The 23,694-nt window shown below is 33.4% G+C and overlaps 3 protein-coding genes across 4 annotated transcripts; 1 reads left to right on the plus strand and 2 right to left on the minus strand.

The window, feature by feature from the left end:
- Positions 1-1,347: 1,347 nt before the first annotated feature.
- Positions 1,348-4,507, plus strand: LOC109795457 (leucine-rich repeat transmembrane protein kinase family protein). Its single transcript, XM_020354971.3, has 2 exons — positions 1,348-2,819; positions 3,700-4,507. Exons 1-2 carry the CDS (start codon positions 1,487-1,489, stop codon positions 4,365-4,367), a joined length of 2,001 nt encoding a protein of 666 aa, XP_020210560.2. The 5' UTR covers positions 1,348-1,486; the 3' UTR covers positions 4,368-4,507.
- A 225-nt stretch (positions 4,508-4,732) lies between these two features.
- On the minus strand, positions 4,733-8,142 carry LOC109795458 (glycosyltransferase BC10). Its single transcript, XM_020354972.3, has 2 exons — positions 6,986-8,142; positions 4,733-5,509 (listed from the first exon to the last, which is right to left on the minus strand). The coding sequence occupies exons 1-2, from the start codon at positions 7,586-7,588 to the stop codon at positions 4,874-4,876; spliced, it is 1,239 nt and encodes a 412-aa protein (XP_020210561.1). The 5' UTR covers positions 7,589-8,142; the 3' UTR covers positions 4,733-4,873.
- A 4,613-nt stretch (positions 8,143-12,755) lies between these two features.
- On the minus strand, positions 12,756-22,029 carry LOC109815562 (Metallo-hydrolase/oxidoreductase superfamily protein). 2 transcript variants are annotated; one of them, XM_020380316.3, is made up of 13 exons: positions 21,872-22,029; positions 21,437-21,720; positions 21,203-21,353; positions 19,906-20,060; positions 19,219-19,401; positions 18,759-18,834; positions 18,396-18,473; positions 17,469-17,554; positions 16,859-16,932; positions 16,047-16,092; positions 15,092-15,201; positions 14,826-15,000; positions 12,756-13,061 (listed from the first exon to the last, which is right to left on the minus strand). In XM_020380316.3, exons 2-13 carry the CDS (start codon positions 21,701-21,703, stop codon positions 12,903-12,905), a joined length of 1,560 nt encoding a protein of 519 aa, XP_020235905.1. In that variant the 5' UTR covers positions 21,704-21,720; positions 21,872-22,029; the 3' UTR covers positions 12,756-12,902. The 2 variants fall into 2 exon arrangements, with proteins under 2 accessions (XP_020235905.1, XP_020235909.1); XM_020380320.3 differs by having other exon boundaries at positions 12,853-13,370.
- Between the last annotated feature and the right edge of the window lie 1,665 nt (positions 22,030-23,694).

The raw sequence follows: 23,694 nt of genomic DNA on the forward strand, positions 1-23,694 counted from the left end.
TTCTGAAAATTTCTTAAGACAGTAGTAATAAAATATTAATTCACCATTATTTCAGAAATTAAATATAAACAACTGGAGTCCAAATCTATCTTTTTCAACTCCGTTTTTCGCCCTCTACTGGTCATTTCTCGATGCAAAGCTATATAAAAAAATCAAGAGCAAGAGGAAGAAAGAGCTCAAGGATTGGAGAAAGAGAAATATTTAATGCATCGTTTAAAAAAGGGACAACACGTGCAAGTAAGTCCAAAAATAAAATGAAGCCGATCATCGATCTATAATACTATAATTCAACTCAGAATGGCACAGTACTCAACAATAATTCTACTTCTAATATTTCATTTTCTTCATCATGTAGTACTACTATCTTCTTTGTTAAACGAAGAAATTGCTTTTACTTAAAGAAGAATTAAATATGTGCACCACTGGGCAGTTTAATAATGAAGAATGAGATAGAATGCATTGAATATTATATTTAAAATTTATTATTGTTATCGTAATTCTTATTAATGAAATAAAATAAATTAAATATTTTTTTACTCAAATTATTTTCTATAAAATAATAAAAATCTAAGAGCATGTTTTATTCACGTTAATTTTAATTGGATGTGGGATAGGTAGTTACTTTTGCATCTATTTTGATTTGATTTTTGTTTGAAGAGACATGAAATCAAACATACCCTAATTTACATGTATCAATTAATGTAAAGTATTTTTTCAGAAATAATAAGTTTTGAGTTTATCTTTACAAATTTTAAATATAAACATGTTTATATGGTTAATTAATTGAAAATCATGTAAAGTATAATTTTTAAGAAATCTTTGGGAAAAAATTACTATTAATGACAATATACAAAAAACTTGATTAAATTGTTCACTTGGTTTCTATAACTCTTATTTTTAGTTTTCATATGAGAAAATTATAAGTTTTAGTTGTACCCCCACGCAATCTTTTGTGGTGATTTATTACTGTTACAAAGTTTTTGTAGCTGTTATAAAATTACACCTAGTAACAGTACTTATATCATCAATTATTTATTAGATTAAGATAATTTACTTTAATTAAAAATATATTTTTATAATTTTTTACGCCATTTAACTTTTATAATTAAAATATTTTATTTTAATCTTCATACATATCATTATATTTCTTTTAGTCTATGTAGTTTATTTTGTAAGTTGACAGTGATTAAAAGAAAAAAAAATCTTCAATTATAGAGCTAAAACATTAAGTTTATAAAATTAAAAATTGTAAAGAGCAAAAATGTAAATTAAATTAAAAGAAATTTATTGTGCAGAGTGAAGGAGAGAATCGTCTTTGCAGTGGAAGGTAACAGGAAAAAGTTGCTTATTATAGTCTTTTGAGGTGTCTGAATCCCCAAACCACCCATGGCAAGTACTGCATTAAAGCGACATTAAGCTCTCTATTTTTAACGATCCAAATTATTACCTCCTCTCTCTCCATTACCGTTCTCTCACACCAACAACAATGGGAGCAACGCTCATTGCTACCCTTCTGCTTCTCCATTTTCTTCTTCTCACGGTTCAAGGTAGTAACCCAGATTTGGACGCTCTGGTAGCCTTCAAAACCGCTTCAGACACGTCCCAAAAGCTCACCACATGGAACACTAGCACCACCAACCCCTGTTCGTGGAGCGGCGTCTCCTGCACTCGCCACCGAGTCTCGCGACTCGTTCTCGAAAACCTAAACCTCCAAGGCTCCATTCACCCCTTAACGTCCTTAACTCACCTCCGAGTTCTCAGCCTCAAAGGAAACCGTTTCTCCGGTCCCCTCCCCAACCTCTCCAACCTCACCGCTCTCAAGCTCCTCTTTTTATCCAACAACCACTTCTCCGGCGACTTTCCGCCCTCCCTCACGTCGCTCTCCCGCCTCTACCGCCTCGATCTCTCCAACAACAACCTCTCCGGCGAGCTTCCGGCCACGCTCACCCACTTCACCCACCTCCTCACTCTCCGCCTCGACGCAAACAACTTCTCCGGCCACATTCCCGACGTCAACCTTCCCACCCTCCAAGACTTCAACGTCTCCGGTAACCGCCTCTCCGGCGAGATACCCAAAGCCTTGTCAACTTTCCCCGATTCCTCATTCGGGCAAAATCCGTTTCTCTGCGGCGCCCCATTAAAAAAATGCGCATCAGACCCGACCAAACCGGGATCCGAAGGTGCCATCGCTTCACCATTGTCACCCCAAAACAACATTCCCCCAACAACTACCGTATCCTCTTCCCCGAGTTCAATGCCGAAAACAACAACATCAAGTAGTAAAAATCACGAGAAGGGTGGTTCTAAAATAAGCCCGGTGGCTCTTATAGCTATTATAGTGGGTGATGTTTTGGTTCTTGGTTTAGTTTCTTTGCTTTTGTACTGCTACTTCTGGAGGAACTACTCTGCGAAGCTGAAGGAGGGGAAGGGGTCGAAGCTTTTCGAGAGTGAAAAGATTATTTATTCATCGAGTCCTTACCCTGCTCAGGGAGGTTTTGAGAGGGGTCGAATGGTGTTCTTCGAAGGGGAGAAAAGGTTTGAGCTTGAGGACTTGCTGCGAGCCTCTGCGGAAATGCTTGGGAAGGGTGGGTTCGGGACTGCGTACAAAGCGGTTCTCGATGACGGGAACGTGGTTGCGGTGAAGAGGCTGAAGGACGCGCAGATAACAGGAAAGAGGGAGTTCGAGCAGCACATGGAGGTGTTGGGAAGGCTGAGACACCCCAACGTTGTTAGCTTGAGGGCTTACTATTTCGCGCGCGAGGAGAAGTTGCTCGTTTATGATTACATGCCCAATGCCACCTTGTTCTGGCTCCTCCACGGTACCTACCTATATGTCTTTTCGTTTGCATCTTCATGCTTCTTTCTCTTTGTTTGTTTCTTACTTTCTTTGACCTAGCTCACATGAACGAAATAAAACAAAGTTTTACATTTATTTTTGTTCTTTAGTTGCCTGCCCTCAGTTCAGTTGAAGAGTGGGTTATCTGCTTTGAAATTAATTTTCTTTGCACCCGCCCTCAAGGGCCATACCTCAACAGAGTCACCCATGTCATGTAGGTTACCCACTTACCCGTGTGCGTCATAAATGATAGTTCTCTTCCTGAGGGTACGAGATTCCTCCCTTGTAGGTTACTTGTGCATCAATATAGCTAGTTTTGATATGCTGCATTTTTTTAAGTTTTTATCATCAACTGTGCTTTGGAGGGTTTCTTTTCTTTAGGATTAGGATGATTCCTTCTCCTCCTACCCTAAACGCTGTACTTTGTAATGCACTTTTTTTTTCATAATTTAGAATCAGAATAGTTCAACATACTAAGGATTAGATTAACCTCTTGGGACACATACATTATATTTTTATAATATATTATTTGTAGCAATTGCAGACAAAGTAACTGTCAAGTGTGCAGTAGGTGCACAATGATAACCCCTGAGAATCGGGACATTGCATTGTACCATGCAGAGTGATAGTGAATTATCTTGGACTGCTTTTCATTATTAAAAAATAAAAAATAAAGAAAAGAGAAGTATTTTGCTTTATGTTGTTTTGCTGAGCAACATTTGGACTTTTGCTTTATCTTTTGTTAGTTGAATGTGGAAAAAGTGGAGGGTAGCCCCTTAACAGTTAACATTAGAGTTATTGTGAATAATGAATATTGGTGTGAAATGTGTAATTTAATGAAAAGTGATTCCGATTTCCGACAGGGAACCGAGGACCCGGAAGGACCCCACTGGACTGGACCACGAGGCTGAAGATAGCAGCTGGTGCGGCCCGAGGCGTGGGCTTCATTCACAGCTCCTGCAAGTCCCTTAGGCTCACCCACGGTAACATCAAATCCACCAACGTCTTACTCGACAAGCACGGCAACGCGCGGGTATCCGATTTTGGGCTCTCGGTGTTCGCGGGCCCAGGCCCAGGCCCACTGGGAGGGAGGTCGAACGGGTACCGCGCGCCCGAGGCATACGATGGTCGAAAACAGACCCACAAGTCTGACGTGTACTCCTTCGGCGTGCTCTTGCTGGAGCTGCTCACGGGGAAGTGCCCCTCCGTGGTGGAGAGTGCAGGGAGTGCTTACGGTGGGGTCGTGGATCTACCGCGGTGGGTCCAATCAGTGGTGAGGGAGGAGTGGACCGCTGAGGTGTTTGACTTGGAACTTATGAGGTATAAAGATATCGAGGAGGAGATGGTGGGGCTGCTTCAGATTGCCATGTCGTGTACTGCACCTGCACCGGATCAACGCCCCAGGATGACCCACGTCATTAAGATGATTGAGGAGTTGCGTGGGGTCGAGGTGTCACCTTCTCATGACACGTTGGATTCGGTTTCTGAGTCACCTTCCTTGTCTGAAGATGCGTGTGGAACGAGTCAGTGAACTAGCTTGTGTGGTAGAGTGGTAGTAGTATTATTGTAAATCAGATTATTGGGGGGTTTTGATTTTCTCATTATTTTTATTTAATCTCCTAGTATTTGTTTTTCCCTAATTCCTGAATGCCAAGATAAATTTTCGCTCAACATTTTCGGCTAATTAAATGATGTTTAATGGAGGCCAAGGTTCTTCTTTCCTAAATTTGTTGACTAGTAGCATGTCTTTGAATAGGTTCACGTGGATTAATTAGCATTTGATTGGGATTTGTGATGTCTCTTTTGACCGCACCGCCTTTTGCATTTTCTCCTGCTTCCATGTATCTTGGATGGTTTTGGATTCTTGACATCATGTTATCAAGATATAAGATCCAATAGTAAAACTCATTAACAGAGATCCAATGGTATTTGATGAAACAAGTTCTACATTCTACACCGGAGGTAATTAAAAGGCTTACATGCTAAAAGAATGAATTGAATAATTGGTTATACTTGTGTTTTTCACCTACCGTAGTATTAGAAATGCATAACCATAGGTGCAATCTTGATGAGCTTTGACAGAGTACTAGGAGCGAACTTCCTAGCAAACAGAAAACAAGCATTGGTGCTGTCTCCGTTATACTTGCATTTATGATTCCTTAAACTCTCCAAGAACTTAACAGTAATATCTGATTTCAAAAATTTAGATGGGTGAGGACCACCCTTTGACCAGTCAACCCAAGTCAAACTCCTATTTGAATTCCCCTCCCAGAACTTGATGCTCACGTACGTTGGCAAGTAATGTTCATCTGCGTAACATGACCCTCTGCAGTACTCTTGAAAAACTGGGAAGTATTTTCTGTCAGATACTACATCGAGTGCAAGCCCTCTGTCCATTTCAAACCATTGGTACCCTTTTCTCCATTGCTTGAGGGAGATCTCGGGCAACATCTGGATGCTGTAACGGCCTCGACCAACAGGACTGGGATCATCAAAAGCCATGACATAGTTTTGGGTAGAGTTCATCAAGTAAGAGTAGATGGTTGAGAAGTTGAAGAGTGGTATGCAGGATTCTGACAACAGTACAAAACGTTGGTTTGAGATGTCAAGAAGTGCATTCGCCAGCAAGCGACGCTCTGCTTCAACCATGTTCACGTTACCCCATTCCACTTCCTGCATTATGTCATACCAGATCATGAGTATTCATCATTGTTTCTTTCTAAATTGAAGTAAATTACTGGAATTAGAATGACAAGTCTTAATCAACTCCATGGCCTAATTGGAAACAGATAGGCACAAATGGAAATGAAGTAAAAACCAGGACCCTATATTTATGTGGACAATTTTCTTCGAGCCTTAAGACTCTTTATTTTTCTTGAGGTTGTAATAATGTATCCGCTCAAATGATGAGTACTTTTTGATAAGAAAATAAATTAATCCATATGATAAGAAATTGACGTAACATAATGTACAATTTACACAAAAAAAGGTAGTAAATATCATTGTCCTTTTATCAATTGGGATTTGCTGATTTATTTTGGAATGTTTCCCTAAACCAGTAGCAGCTAGCTGTTACCAGTTAATGTGGGGGGAGGGGGCGGCATGAACTATTATTTTAAATGCTAACTAATATATGGGACTGTTTGTAAATATCATTTTATTTTCAATCGGATGTCCATTATAACGTCTAGATTCTACTGATCCTAAAAAACCAAAAAAAGAAATGCTGAAGAATGCTCAAGGTTAGATCACGTTTTATACTTTTTCCATTAAAAAAAAATGAAATATTGAAGACTGGGGACAAGGGAGCATATGAGCTTCAGCATCACTATAAATTATCTAGCTTAGCCTTTTCCTCTAACAAATCTAGTTCTAATAAGGAGTTTTGATGGATACCTATCGAAAGGAGTTGCACTTGGAAGAGTTTGAGAAAAATTAATAAACTAGGTATATTTTGTATTCAGGTTTTTGTTGACCATGGCAATAGTAAAGCATTTATATTTTTCGTTATTCTTTATAATTTGAGACTTTGTTTGATTTTTTTAATATTATTTTTGGTTGGACATTTTCTCCTCAAAATGAGTCATAATGAATTTTAGATTTATTATATAAATAGGTTAAATATTGATTTTGTAATCAGTTTTGTTTCAATTAGGAAAGTGCCACATTCTTACCTGATACCGCATCAATTGTAAATGTTACCAAAGATAACCATCACTTAACTTTTTGAAAACATATAGATAATTAACAAAAATTGCATAATGATAAGTTCTAAATTTTGAAGAGTTAAAAAAAATATTTTTTTTACAAAGACTAAAATCAAATCATGTTCTTAATACATAATAGTAAATTCTAAATTAAAGAGAAAAAAATTCAGACTAAAATCAAATAATGCTCATGTGAAAGATTTAATCCAATAGTCAGTTTTGTTCTGTTCTATGTTCTATTTAATTCTGTCTTTCCCTCCTCGTTTTTCTTTATTTGTCCTTTCTATTAAGCAATTTGCACAGCTACAAATATAAGCATATAACAAGAGATTTGTATAGGAGCATACATGTCCTATGATTTTATCCAAGCAATAAAAAATTCCATATTTGGCAATAAACAAATAGTAAATGTAACAAGTGACTGAGGAAGAAACCAACTGACCTTACTGGGAATTCTCCGAGCCTGAAACACTGGACTCTCCGGGCGTGATGCATTGTATGAAGGATTGGAATGCACGTAAATTGAGTAATACCCTTCATGCCCTTTGAAGAATTGCTCCCACAAAGGTGCCAAAAACACAGGACCCCTTGTCAAGAACATGAAGGCAACTTTTGGAACACGATCAAACGGGTAATCAGGGATCTTTGCACTCATTGAAGCTCTCCATAGCAATTCCTCATCATCCATATCATGCACAACATGAGGTGGCTTAAGGAACTCCTTCAATCCTACGTGAGTATCAATTTGAGTTTGAGTTTGAGTTTGAGTTTGAGTTTGAATTTGTGTTCGAGTTTTAGTTTCATTATATACTTCTGGTTCTATAGTTGTTGGTGGCAAGGGTGGCGTTCGTGGAAAGGAAGAGAGAGACAACTGAGTGAATTGTAGGCTAAAGTTGCAGTCTTTAAGATAGAAACTAAAGATAACTCCAATGGTTACACCAAAGGCCAAAATTAGGATATAGGTAAGAATCTGAACAAAGTGGAATTGAGCATTCATAAGCTTGGAAACAGAGTTTAAGGGGTATTGGTTATTTGGGCACTTCATTTTGTGGGGATAAAAACACAAATTTCCCTAATAATTCTGTAATATGGGTATATATGATGGGCACCCAATTTAAAAACTTGTGAAGAAAATTAATTAGAAATAAGTGTGTGAACTAATGAAACACTTAAAACTATATCAGCAACAAACTTGCCTTCTGATTAAAATATCCCTATGGTCATAAGACCATAACCAACAATATCAAATGGAAGTGTTTTGGATACAATAAGGATCACCTAGTGTGTGAACTTACTGATCCAAAATATGATGAAAACTGCAAGCAGAAGGTGATAGAGAAAGAACAGAATGAAAGCTGTGAAAGTCCAGAGAGAAAGGTAGAAGAAAAGGCTCAATTTTAAGCCACAAAGAGAGGCTTGAACAGGAGTTGATGGCTTTGGAATTGGATTGGAGAGTTTTTCTTTTTCCGTCTCCTCGATGCCCACTTTATACGTATATGCCTTTTGTTTTGTGCTATCCTAGAAATAATAACAGCTTTGTTGAAAAGAGCCTGCCAAAGAGAGAAACAGTAATAGCTGGTTTTGGAAACCTGTAGAATATTATTTATAAATTCGTTACAAGAAACCAATTTATATATTACGCGTCTGATTGGAAGTGGAAAATTATTAATTATTGCGTTGAAACTTACAAGGAAAATGCAGTTTGTATCTGGTGCCATCTGTTGCTGGTACAGTGTGCAATGTTGAAACGACAAAGACGTTTCCTATGTGGAATTTTGGACATTGAAAACGTATGTAACGACGAAGACCAAGTTATGTAGCCGCCGAGCAAAATAGTAGTTTTCAACACGTTCGTTTGTTACGTGTTTGGATGCTACGGTTTCGACCATTCCATTTCTGTTGACCCTTCAAAGAAGAGAGGTGCCTTTCTCAAGTGCCTCAAAAATGAGACCACAAACAAAGAAGGCACCCTCCAAGACTTTTCAACCAAATTTACATTCAACGATCAAAACCAATTCGCTGAAAATGATGCGAGTGAATTAATGCAAAAATTAGGAAAAAGTTTGTAGGGGTATAGGGTATAAATAATCATATATTGTGAGAGTGTTTAGGAGTTATAAAAATTGCAATTGTGATCATGAATATGTATAAATTAGGCGCAAACTTAAATGCAAAATGAACTACAATGCAAATTATTAAAATGTTATTCACTCCATATTTTTTTTCATAATCATTTTGACAGTATTTTTTTATATTTTTTTTTATTGTCACTTTTCTAAAATTAACTTATAAATTTTTTTTCTCACTTTTATCTTTGATAATTAATGTATGTTTATTAAATAATATGTCTATTTATTTCTAATGTACTACTTATTTCTTCTCCAACCACTTATATGAAGTCAATGTTGCATTTATGTGGGTAACATAATTCTAACAATATTATTCATCCATGAATTTTTTTTTTCTTTTCACAATATTCATTCAAAAATTAGGATACCCAAAAGACACTATTTACTTAAAAATTTGATTAAATGAAATATGTTACAGTTCACATATGTATTCTAATAATCAATGCATTAATTCATAGATTTCTCAAAAAGCGCATAAAAACAATAAATATACACAAATTAACAGTATCGAAACTTGAATGCAAATAAAATAAAATAAAATATATAACATGAAAATAAGTAATAAATATTTTTAAAAATTAAAATATCAATCATTTTTTTAAATCTTGTACAAAAAATCCTAAATAACTATGAAAAAAAAAAGCATAGGAAATACCACTTTTATTATATGTGTTCTAACAATAAATATAGACAAAGACTAGTGTAAAAAACATATATAAGTCTAACAGTGTGTGTTTTACTGACTACACAGAGTATTGGACATCTACGTAGGAAATAAAATGTTAGAATAAGGAATTCTGTCTAGTTCATCCCAAATGAACATTGTGTATTAGATTAAATTAGACTAAATCCAATAGTTAGAAAAAAGTTTCCCACCATGGAAGACTTATTTAGGTGTCCCACCCTAGATTCCGTCAAAAACGTCACAGTATTGCCTTTGTACCGGGTCATAACTATCTAATAGGTTATTATTAAGATTATTTATTTTCAATTTTACTTTCAACTTTTTTAATTTCTTTCTTCGTCATATTTATTACTTTTTTTTACTCTTTTTTCTTTTTCATCCACCCAAAATTAGGGTTTAGGGTTTTCCATATCCAATTTGTGTATTGAATATTGATACATCACCGTCATTCTATTATTATTACTTTTTATTTTCATTATGTTTCCTGTGAACTATTTCCCCTTTTATTCGACTGGCACATTGACAAAGCAATTTCTTTTTTCCACAAACAAATACGCGTGTATACAATCTCGTTATTCCAAATTATTAACAATATCTAAGTTCTTTTTACACAAGAAGAGTAATTACTTCAGAACAATAGTATTATTAGTAAAAAAAATTACTAATATATCATTATTTCCTTTTTAAAATTTTAATTTTAATTACATTTTTAGTCCACTTTGACACGACATTGTTAAATACTATGACTCGATGCTTTGACATTAAAGTAACATAAAATATATGAATTAGAAAATAAAAAAGTAGTGCAAGGGAGATTTGATCTCATGATTTCACACTTTTAGGACGACCAAATTCATTAAACAATTTGACTTATTTACAGTAATGTAAAATTTGTCCGGCTGTCACGTGTCATTGAATGGTACTGTGGATCTATTTTTCTTTACCTACTTTCTTTTTGCATTTTTAATTTTTTATCCGTGCAAACCTAGTTTGCATTATAAATGGTCATTTTGTATTTATGAAAGTGGTAAGCATTGTCTTATTGGCTTGAAACTACTATACGTTTTTAAATTTAATTACTTACAGTTATTTTAATTCTTAAATACATATTATCATGTTAGTTACTATCAAAACTCTAAATATTATATTTTAGTTATATTTTTTATTATTAATTTTGAACAAATTTGATTGTCAACTTGCACTCTCAAACACTTATTTGATAATTTTTTTAAGACTATTGTGACAATACTCTTCAAATTCAAGGCTAGTTACTCATTTACATATAGCATTATTAGCATATAGATTAATTGTGCTTTTGATTTTTTTTTTAATATGTACTTTTAATTTTTAAAGTATTACAATTGTGCAAAATTAATTTTTATTTAATATTAAACCTTTATTATTTTAACTTCAAATTTTAAAATAAAATAAATATAATATTATTTAGTTATATTTTACTAATTTATGTGCAAATTATTTATTGAATTATATAATTCATTTTTAATTCACTATTTACATTATTTTAATTGATTTTATAAATTTAATCTATTCTATGAAAATTCCAATCTAACTAATAAATTTAAGATATTTAATTTTTGTAAAGAGTGATTAAAAATATAAATTTACAAAATATGTACTTGAAATAAATTAATTCTTATCCTGTGAATAAAAGGCTCATCATTTATGGTTAACATAATTAAGCACCTAATCAAGAGTAGACTTGGTTGAACTGAATGAGTTGTTGTTAACACCTCACTATCGAATTTGATTCTCATAAAAAGAAAAGGAAGAAGAAGAAGAAGAAGAAATAATTACATATACTAAAGTTTGTTTAATTTATTTTATCTCTCTCGTACTTATCTTTCCATATCTATCCTACATCTATCAATGAATTTTTTTTTAGAAAGCACTGGCAAGAAAGTGAAGAAAAGGATGATTAGGAGCAGAGTATATAAATAAAAGACAGTAGTTCAATAAAAAAATAGAAATGTTATTTTTCCTAAATCCCTGAAAATGAAAGAGTGAGGCTGAGATTAATATACTATTACGATGTTTTCAATGTAAATTATTTTAGGCAGCAATAGAGAGTAAAAGACAACAATCCGTTGCCGCCTAAGTTATGTGTTAATCCGAGGCCAAAATCCCTTTCTTCCGACCAATCATTTCTGAAGCATTTTATGGTATTCCTTTGTTTTTATCTTAGCGATCAAATGTTTATTATAGAAAAAACAAAATAGTTTATAAATTTTTCCAATTACATTAAATTATAACTTCAATTTTGATACATTGTCAATAAAATCATTTTTACATTATCAATTAATTAGAAATTGTCTTTTATATAACTTTTAAAATAATTATTACAAAATACAATAATGTTTAATTATATAACAATTCATATTTAAATAACAATATAAAAACTTATATTGTCAATGTATTTCAATTAAATCGTTAACTAATTTCCTAACAAAAGCTTTCAATATATAATTTTTTCATTATAAGAGATAAACACGCCATCAAAGCTAACAAATTTCAAAACTAATACTAAACATTACTAAATGATCATGATGATAATAACATTGTTAGCCAAAAGATAGACACAAAACAACACACGAATAATCTAACAAGAAGAAAGTCATAGAATACAACAATCTAAAAATTTACCTAATCAGATAAATGAAACATTCACAATAAAACAATAAACTGAATGAAATGAGTTTAATGGAGATGTACTGATTGTATCTTTTAATCACAGATCAATATTTATGTATATTTACTAACTTTTAAAATAAGTACATTTAAAACTATGTCAACTTTATTGATAATTTTTTTATCCAAAACAGTATATCACCGTTAAACCCAAATAGTATAAAAGATTCCACTTTTTAAGCTTAATTTCTATGCATGAATGGTATAATGATCTGTACACTATCGATTAATCAATAAAAAAAATATGATAGATTTAATTTTTAATTATATTTAAAAATTAGTAAATTTATTATATATGATAATTTTCAATTGATTGGCAGTTTAATGTCAATGTATAGATGTGTTTACTTTTCTCATTTTTGACCGATTATAGATAGGAGCAATTATATATATATATATATATTATATGAATTATAAACATTCAAGAATGTGATATTTGAAGAATGAACACTTTGATCATGACCTTTCATGCATCATCTGAGGAATCTAATGTACGCCAAACAGAAGCTCTAGATAATTTTGAAAAGGCTTTTGCTGGTGGAAAGCATCACAGATTATTTTCACGAATCACTATTACGCCTTGACTAGAGTCAAGAATTTCAAGATGCCCGTGGGAAATGTTCTTGGTTGATCGATCACAATCGAAAACGTAAACCTAGATGACAACTCGCTGAAAACATTTCAAACGCCTCTAAAGTTTTAAAGTACTCCTCCACTAATCATAGCATGTTACATCAAAGTTCACGAATTTAAACTCTAGTTCACATACAAGTTGTGTCACTAAGCAAATAGAATATAAATCTCCCACAGAGGCAGGCACGCCTTTTTATTTACTTAACTTACTTTCGACAGTACAGTACTGCAATGCCAGCCAGAACACCGGCAATTAGAAATGAAGATTTCCCAATTGGAAATAAACTACCACTAGTGTAAGCCCACATCCATCGAGATAGAAAATGCAGCCCACAGCTACTTTTGAACTTCTGGATTGAAAAATCCTAAGGTAGATGCAGTATGTTCTGTCAGTTCCACGAAATAATAACAGCTAATCTCACAACAAATTCTCCTGATTATTACACAAGGGCTACCTATGTATACAATTATTCCATAGAGTTCCCATTATCTAGGGCCATTTCAATGAAAACAATAAACTTAAAGGATAGAGCCACACATTTTCTCAAAAAATGCAATGGAAGAAGCTGATCGGAAGTTAGCGAGCCAGCCAGTGCAGCTGTTCATACTTATAGTTTACCCACATTGTCAGCAAATGTAACCAAACTGGAACTGAAAGTTTCTAGAGAGAAATCCTGCACATTCTCACAAAAAGTGTCTTAAGTTTCATACAATTTGGAAGCCTGTTATATCATTCATTCAAATATGATTGTTGAACAATTTTCTCAAGACACAAAGTAGAATTGCAATTCCATGAATTATGCACTATTCTACCACCCAAATAATCATTTATGAACACGAAAACATTGAGATGAATGAAAGTAATTGAAACCAAATTTTGAGGAAGGATGCATCTGGTTTACCTTAGGAAAATACAAATATCTATAAAAACATTTATCTTCCACTAAGATGGAAGATAAATGTTTTAAACAATGTTCTCAAGACACAAAGTAGAACTGCTATTCCATGAATTATGCACTATTCTCCCACCCAAATTAATCATATATGAACACAAAAACATTGAGATGCAGGAAAGCAATTAAAACCAAAATTTGAAGCAGTGTTACATCTGGTTTACCTAAGGAAAATACAAATATCTATACAAACATTTATCTTCATAATAGAAATAATAGACATTAGTTATTTTATATCTGTCCATGGTAGATACAGAAACAGGTTGCAAAACTGTATTTTTATTTGTTTCCTTGTGCAGTTGTGCATTAATAACCAATACATGTACATGCATCACAATTCACGCAATGCAGCTTTAAAATAAAATACTAAAATAAACAGGAATACATTGGAGGAGAAACGCAAGTACACCTACATGCGGCAGTGGATTAGTAGTTATCAGGAAGATATAAATTTGGATTTGGATTCTTATCTATAAAATCCATATGCCAAAGGCACAGATTCCAGTCCATGAAAAAAAGCAAATTACGGTTTTGGATAAAAAAACCAATCCATTAAATCAGTTTCGTAAGTAGTTTGGACTGGACCAGTTATGGATTGGATTGGTACAATTGGATTTTTTTCTCACCCTTGCCAAACTAAGGTGTGAATAAAACTAATGTTGGATAACTATAAATACAAGGATACAATATGATGCAATACAGTGTAACAAACAAATGCCACGCATCTTGAAAAACTTAAAGAGACATATATGAACATAAAATTGCTAATGCAAGGCACAGATGAGCAGAGAATGTGTGAGCGAGGAGAAAGAGAAAAGAATGCAGTGAAGTAAAGAGAATAAATCCTAATATGCTCCCATCCACCAGCTAATATTCTACAAAATTTGTGTGCCCGTTTAAATTTAACTTTAATACTCTATTTGGAACCAATCAGTGCCGTGTGTTAGTCTTATTTACGTAGTGTAATACTCCCAGAGTATGTAAAAAAAACTCTAGGAAGAGAAACTAGAGGAAGAGATGCAGAGCATGCAGTGAATAAAAAAATGCCAACTAAGCAAAGAAAGGTGACAAGGCCAGAAATCCTAGGCAGGCACAATGGATATTTCACCAACAGATAACAAGTATTTCTTTCTAACGTATGAGTGTGTTTAAAGCTTAAAGCATATTAGTCATTACCTTTGGTAACTTGTGTTGCTGGGCTAGATGATCCACATGGAGCCTCACATTTGATGATGCAGCAAACCAGGCTCGTCGGTCAACTTCAGAATAAACATATGCAACAATGTCAAACAATGTTTTCGCTCCACCTTCAATTGCTTTCATGATATCGGTTTCTCTACTCCTACGATTCCTGAAAATAATGATAACAATTCACCCAGTTGCTGACTCTGACATAAAATATCAATTGTTAATGTGTTCAGTCAAAGGAAGGAAGTAAATACTTCAGATATTCAGACAGCATATGCTTTGGCCAGAGATTAAATCTCCCGTGCATTGGTATTAAAACATGTGGTGAAAGCTCCAGAAATTTGTAGGTGGTTTTGAAGTATTCCTGTAAATGACAGTAATATTGAGCAAAACGACATCTACTTCACACATATTATTGACATTATGTTCTTTGATAGGGGTGACTACAATTAAGTGTGTGTTTGTTTTTCAGTTACGGTAACCCAAAAGCAACACATGAGTTGCTTTAGCTTTTTTGCATCGGAAAGTGAAAAAAGTCCGTTTAACTAGTTTTGAACGGATTTCCAAACACACACTAAGACAGCTTTCCAATACACCCTGTCATGCCCTAGACTATGAGTGGCAATATAGGTAGTCCAACAACAGATCTAAGATAAGTTTTAATATCATATAATAATTTGGTCTTAAAGCCCAACTTAACCGCATAAAATCGACTTATAAGATGGGAATTACCTAAGCTTTATAAGGACTACATTGGTAATATCTCTAATCGATGAGATTTCAATCCCCTAAGAGCTAACATCCCAGTGGCTGCACTCTACAGTGCTGCACACAACCTTTCTGATTAGTCCCTCCATATGTAGTCATTTCTGAGACACTGACAACCAACTCTGATAAGCAGCAATTATGGCAGACTAGGGGTTACTGCAATTAAGGTGGTTATCCAACAGGAAGAGACAACTGGTGAATCATTGTTGGCAGTCACAGAAAAGGAGGCAGAAGAAGGCCACAAAATGGTGTCACGCACTAGACTATTGGATACTAGATCATAAGGGACTGTCCCATTAATTTTAGAGAAACTTAAGTCAGCAATGCAGAGTAATTGGTCTTACTCCTGGTCTATAATATTCTTCGTGGTGACTTTCATTATCTATAATTTATTGACTAGAACATACACATTTCCAACATACAAGGTCTTTTCGCACTTACAAACATATTTCCACCAGATGTTATGTCCAATGCCGCACTTCCTTGACTGAAACAAAGTAAATTAATAATTCATTAGAGTGGAGTAATTATCAAAAAAACCTTGAATATGAAGTAGGTCTTTGAAAATATTGGAACTGCAAAGAGGAAAAAATCAGAATGGCTATGACATTGGATAATACAACACAAATTCAGCATGCCAAACAAATTCTTTCTCTATATCAAAACTAGCTAGACCGTGTATTCCCTCATCAATTCTTGAAAAAGATGACTTTTGTTAAGTCTAGCAGATTGATCCTCTCCTTCCTATTATAATACTATAATATATGTGTTCTGCCCATATACCTGTATGTCTTTAATAAATTCATTGACCTAGAAAGAAAAGGTGGAATATTTGAAATAAGTAATCTAGTTTTTTAACTTCTAGACAGCAAATAAGCTAATTTCATTAGTCTCATAAACTCAAAAACTTCACCAACTAGTCTAATATACAATATTTTGTTTGTCTTTTTTTATCAAATAAAAGACATAATTAGTAATTAGAATAAAATATTGCATAAACAATTCCACATGCACTTCCAAAAAGGCTTCATAGCCTTAAAATAGTTTAACACATTTCAAGTATCTACAACAATCCACAGTCCAACTAAGACCTTGTTCCAGATAATAAGGTATTCAAATGAAATGAAAGTTTCACGACCATCCAAATATGCATAAATACATACTCATATATGAAAATTGAATGTGTATGCTACATTAAAATTAAAATTTATCTTTGATTAATGTAATATCCATTATACTGTATGGAATCTTACCCCAAACAATGATCACCTACAATCAAGGAATGAGTATTTACATGAAGCAGTGCCATATGACCCTCTGTATGTCCCTGAACCGAACAAAATTTTCAAATTCAGCAGAAAATTGAAGCAATTTTATAGAGAACAAATATTTTCTCACCATACTTATTACTTTAGTACAAACTCAGTTAAGAATTCAAGTAATATTTATTTAATATAACTTGAGATATAGTTTTTTTTATTATTTCGTCAAAAATAGCTACAGTAGACGGTCAAGAATGGATTTTGATTTATGACTCCAAGACACTCCTCCACGTAGAAGTACTTTGGATCTAAAGCAGGGAGAAAGCACAGGTTCACTGTTTGAAGAAACTCTTAAGAACCAACCCAACCTAAAAGCTTAATCTGCTAAAATAAGACACCTGGTGACCTGAATGATTTTTAATATACATCTCAAACAAATCTTTTGTGAAAGTTTTCTATCCTAAAAGCTATGTTAAAAATATTGGATGTGCCATTACCCCAATCATACATATTAAACAAAAATTTCAAATTTACAAATAACATAATGTCTAGAAAATTGAAGTTATTGCAAACCAACTAGGATTATGCATGATAAAAATACCGGTGCAAAAATAGCTTTAAATCTCTGACCACCAATGTTAATGTCTTCATCTCCCTTAATTGAGGTATAACCAAGTGACCAATCATCTGTTATCATGAAATATCAGTTTAACAGATTGGTGAAGTCTTATTTTTGGTACATCATGGGACACTTAAAAAATACAAAAGAAAATTTAGAAACTAATCTGAAAAATTATGTCAGAAACACTGATATAACAGCATATGTTTGTTTATCCTAGCTTTATCATGTGTTGTTATTAAATCAAAATTGACAAGATATTGAAATCCTTATTGCATAAAACTACACTAACCATACCCTTCAGCATCTCTGGCCTAACATATAAATAGCAAATAAATGAAGTATCATGACTAAAAAGTATTTTCAAGATAATACCAAAAGTTAGGTTTTGCAACTTTAGTGTGACCATTTTAAGATTCATTGCAAAGTCATGATTGGTGAGTCTTTTACTCAAAACAAAGGTTTTTATGAAATTTCAAGATAGATACAGAATATATTTATTTCACCATGGATGTATGCACTTTAGTTCCTAGAAGCGAAAATTAATTTTATCTGTTCTAGTTTCATAATTATCGAGTGAGGCTATGTTCTGATAAATTCCTCTATATAAACTCTTATAGTAAAAGAAAATAATAAGGTAAGATGAATTGAGTTTCTTCCATAAATTAAAATCAACTTTTGCACCTTAGCTCTTGGATAAGTTAAATGAGAGAGTTCCAATAGAAGTTAAGCACATAAGCTGGTTTCAACTTATGGGAGAAATTTATTTCATTTTACCTTCGTATTTTCTTTCCTTACAAGTGTTTATGGAGAAGTTTATTAAAACAGGAACTTAATAAAAACTAAGGAAAAATACAAGTTTGCAAACTGTCACCGAGAAGATTATAATGAAAATAAAAATTATGTAACCTTTGCTTATGCGATGCATGGTCCTATCATGTGCTAACAAAGTAGCATCAGGATTGCACTTCTGGATAACTGAGAGACCTGCCATAAAGTGAAAATATATTTGAAATGTTAGCTTCCAAAGTACAACAGTTTGTCCATTACAATCAATTACATCTACCAGATAAGAGGAAAAGTGATGATTTACATGAAGCACTTGGGTGCAACAAAGATAAGATTATGTCTTTAGCTGCTTTTTGGTTTTCATTAAGCTTTAATGTGTAACAAAGTAAAAAGGATTATTTATCATGACTACCTCACCATTTTATACTTAGCATAATCTGCCTTAAAAACACAGAAGTCAATAAAGCTCTAGTAAAGACTCACCATCTACATGATCATGGTGATGATGAGTGAGAAAGACCACTAGTCGTCTGGGTAAGGCAGTAACTATTTTCTTTAGCTGATAATTATGGAGTAACACGTTAAGATTTAATTGATGAGGAGACCAAATTTCAAAAATCAGACAATATGGAAATTAACCACTCAGAAGGTAGGATTAGGGGAGGGGGAATGAAACATCAAAAGTATATATCCATGTAAATTCCTCAAAAATCACATCACTTGCATTTGAGTAGAATAAGTTTACAGTCAATGAATTCAAATTTGCCATCAATATGTAACATCAATCTAAATTAAGAAACAGTCAAAACAGTATTATCAAGAATGAAGAAATTATGAAATCCACATATCAAGAATGTGCAATAGAAAACAGGATAAAAGATGAATCCATGGCCACAATGCCATGGACTAGCTACACAAGTTTGGGCATTATGTGGAGGTATACCTCTCCGTGGAATTCTGGTAAGCATCCTGGATCAACTATTAGTGCATCTCCCCGTGCAATAAAATCATTTTCCTCTGAATCATTTGGGACATTCTCAGGTGCAAACACCACCAAATTTGTCTTGCGAAAAGGTATTAATGTCCTACTTCCCATAGGTACAATTATAACACCGGGTGGGTACTCCTGAAAATGAAAACAAACTTCATTTTGCACCAATTATAAACATAATGACTTTGAAGAGTAAAAGGCCAGCTTCCTCTTTTTCCTTTCTTTGTACAGAAATATCAAACCGCAGCTATGATCTCAGACTAAATTTTAAGTTGCTAAAAATTAACAGTATGCGTTGCTCATCTGGAGAATGTTATTGTCCTTTTAACCCATAAGTTAACAAAGTGAGTGAGCAGATTTGCCAGTGAAGATATAGGACGGCAGTGAAAATCTAGTAAACAAACCATCAGTCTCTAATAGAATTCCTTTTACAAAATCTTTCAGAATCTCTGCTGAAAATAGTTCATTTGAAATTCTTGCACTAATTTAAAGAGGCAAAGCTTCTTCAATATCACTGCTTGCAGATTTATTTAAAAAATTGTAATGCCCAATAACCAATAAATACCCCCACCAAGGGAAAAGGAAGAAATTTTAAAATAAAAATAAATAAATAAATAAATAAACAAAAAAAAAAAAAACCTGATAGTTTATGGCTGGAGGGACTTTCCACCCTGTAGAGATAGATGATTTGTTTATAAGACCAACAACTGCCAATGGTCCAAGCCGGTCTCCATGTGGTTTCACTTCCAAAATCCAGTTAAGACAGCTTTGAACAGATATCCATCTATATGAATCTGTACAGATTTAGAAACATCTAAATTAATCATATAAGTTGTTGACATATTATAGTATTAAAATTTAAAAATGAACAAAAAAATATATATTAACAATGAATGAAAGTAAACATTTGCACTGCTTTTAGTGAATGGGTTGCAATTCATTCAACTTATCTACACTGCTGACCATGGTTGTCAATCTCAAGTAAAAACTCGTAATAACTACCGAGTTCACAAGATTGGTCAACCCCACCTATACAACTCGGAAGCAAACTTGTTTTTGAGTAATATCAAGCAATCTCGTCCGATCTTGAGCAATCTCACCTCCTCAGTTGCTAAAAGCAAAAATTAGTCTTTTCTTAATTTTTTAGTTGTTCTCATTTTAAGAACTTGTGTCTTTAATATTGTAATTTGCTATTTTACTTTAATATGAAATTGAAATGTTGAATTATTATGTTATTTATAAGTATTATAACATATTTTTTTATATTAAGTAAACTCTTACGAGTTTACGATTCGAATTTATTGGACCTCAACAAGATTACATAAATTCTCAAAATTGACAACCTAGTTGTTGACAAATAGTACACTAAGTGCATGTATTGTTTCTCGTTGGATTCTCCAAAATCATGTTGAAATACCATGATTTTAGATATTGCTTCCACATTGAGAAATTGATTCTGAGTTGAAGCAAATTTAGGCAACTTTAGCATATATCCAAAGACTATATTGAATTTCCCTATTAACCTGCTTTTATAATAAAAACATCCAAACATTAACCACATCACTTCAAAAACAATTTTAACCAAAAATCAATTTTACCAATGTTCATCCAAACACACATTGACGAGAACTCACGGGTGGGAAAAACATTTTGCTTAACAAAAGAAACCACTTTCATTTTTGTGCACCGAGTCATCAATCGGCCATCCATCCATTCAAAAGAAATGAAAGAAAAGATACAAATTAGCACATGAAATTGGAAACCTTCAATTCATTCAATGTAAGAACAATGACAAGCATCATATTGGACAGTTATTGAGCAAAAAAAAAAGAAAAACTGAAAGCTAAAATGACATTTATTTTGCTTTCTTATACAACAGTGATAATAATGACGATAACAAGGACCACTGGCAAACAAACTTGAAAAAGAAGCAAACCTCTAAAGTCCTTTTCTTCAGCTGCTACCAATTTTCCGACAATGAAAACTGTGTTAACGGGCAGATCGGGTCCAAAGGCAGGTTCCTTCACATATTTATGGAACTTCCATTCTGTTCCTTGAACCGCCTGAAGCCCTAGTTGTCCAAACACCTAATCGCAAAACCATTTAACACGAACACGAACTCATAATCACCAAAGCGTAAAAACTGAAAACATCCAAAACTGAACACTACCTCATTGAGAGCCGAACGGATGTCAAATTCCCTGAAATGGAAGCCCTCGGATTCGGAATGAGAGCCAGCAACGTCGAGCTGAAGAAAGGGCTCTGATTCTGGAGGCAGCGGATTCAACAGCGCCGAGGGCAAGTCCCAAAGATCAGAATCGACGAAAGAGTCGTACTCTTCATCGTTGAATTTGGGAGGGCGAGACTGCTTGACGAGCAGAAACTCATCGTCGTTTGAAGGGTTTTGGATTAGCAAAGCGAGTCGGTGAGTTGCCATGGATTGGGTTGAAGTTCCTATTTCAAACAAAGCTTATTTAAGCATAAAAGATAAGAGAATTGAAGTACTCACCTACCAGTTCATTGTATTAATTTTCAATTTCTTTTTTGCCTTTATTTGTAAACAAACAAAGAAAACAGACAGTTGAACAGAGGATAGGTAAGGTACCGAGGCTACGAGCATTTACGGGCCACCTCCGGAGTGGGTGGAATATTTTTGGCGCTCTTTGGCGTTCTGCGTTGTTTACTTGAATCTCACACAATTCAAGTATCCAAATGAAATTCAGGCTTTTTATAGAGGTTCTTTTGGAGTCTGTTGGAAAAACGGTGCAGACAAATAACAAATATAGTTAAAATTTTATTCTTTGTTAGGTGAGAAATAATATATATATATATATATATTGGATAGATATATAAATAAAATAATAGAGTTTATTGCCTTTTAATTTTTATATTCGATTTTTTAAAATAATATTTTATTGAAATTTATATTGTTTAAAATATTAAAAAAATTAAAGTCATATCAACTAAAAATAAAATTATTAAATAATATAGGTTAAATACCTCTTTTGATCCCTTACAATGTTTTTTGTTTCAATTTAGTCTCACTTTAATTTTTGGTCTTAATTTGGTCCCCAATAACTTAAATTAGTGTAATTTGGGACTTCCGTCCAAATGATTTAAACGGAGTTAACTGTTAGTCACGTGGCATCTACGTGGATGCGCACGTGGACGCCAAAATTTTTGAAAAAACCTGAAACCAGAACGGTCCGTTCTGAAACCAGAACGAGCCGTTCTGATATTAGAACGGGCCGTTCTGCTTTTAGAACGGGCCGTTCTGCTTTTAGAACGGGCTGTTCTGAATTCAGAACGACCCGTTCTAGAACGCCATGCTTTTTTTTATTATATCTATATTAATAAATATATAATAAATATAAAATACAATAAATTAATATTCATTTATGAATAAAACTAAAAAAAATCAAATAAGATAAGACCTTCCAAAATATTTCTTTAATTTAAATTTATTCAGTTCAAAATCTTGACTAAAATGCCGCAATGTATTTCAAAAATTGAAAATAAAATTCAGGGTTTAGGGGTACCTCCTCAAGAACAGGTTGTTATTGTTGGGGTACATCGTCAATGACTTTAAGGAAAAATACTGTTTCGTTTTATCCTTGACTGTATAGTGTCAATTTGGTAGTAAGTGATTAACTCCAGTTTGATTAACAATGAAATAAAACTTGTTACCATTGTCCTTAATGATACACTGCATCATCCTTAATGATATACTGTATAGCCCAAATGTTTAGCGATTGAAGTTATTAATCCTCATTAACCATATTACTAAATCTAGTGTTTAAAATGCTTTGTATTTTCCCTAAAAAAATGTTTTGTATTTTGGTTTTTTTTGTGCACGAAATTCTGGACCATAACGGCCCGTTCTGGTTATACTGTTGATGTGTTAATTTTGGACCTGGAACGGCCCGTTCGAGGTGCAAATTTTGCACACCAATGATGTAACCAGAACGGGCCGTTCTGGTTCCAGGTGTATTCCAGTATTTTTTGATTCACCTACATGGCATCTACCTGGCATCACGTGGCCACCAGTTAACTCCGTTTAAATCATTTAGACGGAAGTCCCAAATTGGAAAGATTTAAATTATTGAGAACCAAATTGAGACCAAAAATTAAAGTGGGACTAAATTGAAACAAAAAAATATTGTAAGGGACCAAAAGAGGTATTTAACCAATAATATATAATTAAAGATAATTTTCACCTTACAAAATGATTTTATAAAATTGAATTATGTCAAAACTTACTATTTTAAGATGATATCAAAATTATTTAGATTCAATCTAAAAAAAACTACCATTGTTACATGCATCAAACTCCAATAGTGTTTTATTAGAAAAATAAACTCAAGTCTCGCTAGTCATGTATCATTAAAAGAGTTATCCACCATTTATTTATTTACTAAGTCCAGTTGT

The sequence above is a fragment of the Cajanus cajan genome, chromosome 7 (genome assembly GCF_000230855.2).
Source record: "Cajanus cajan strain Asha chromosome 7, NIPB_CcT2T_4, whole genome shotgun sequence".
Taxonomy (NCBI): domain Eukaryota; kingdom Viridiplantae; phylum Streptophyta; class Magnoliopsida; order Fabales; family Fabaceae; genus Cajanus; species Cajanus cajan.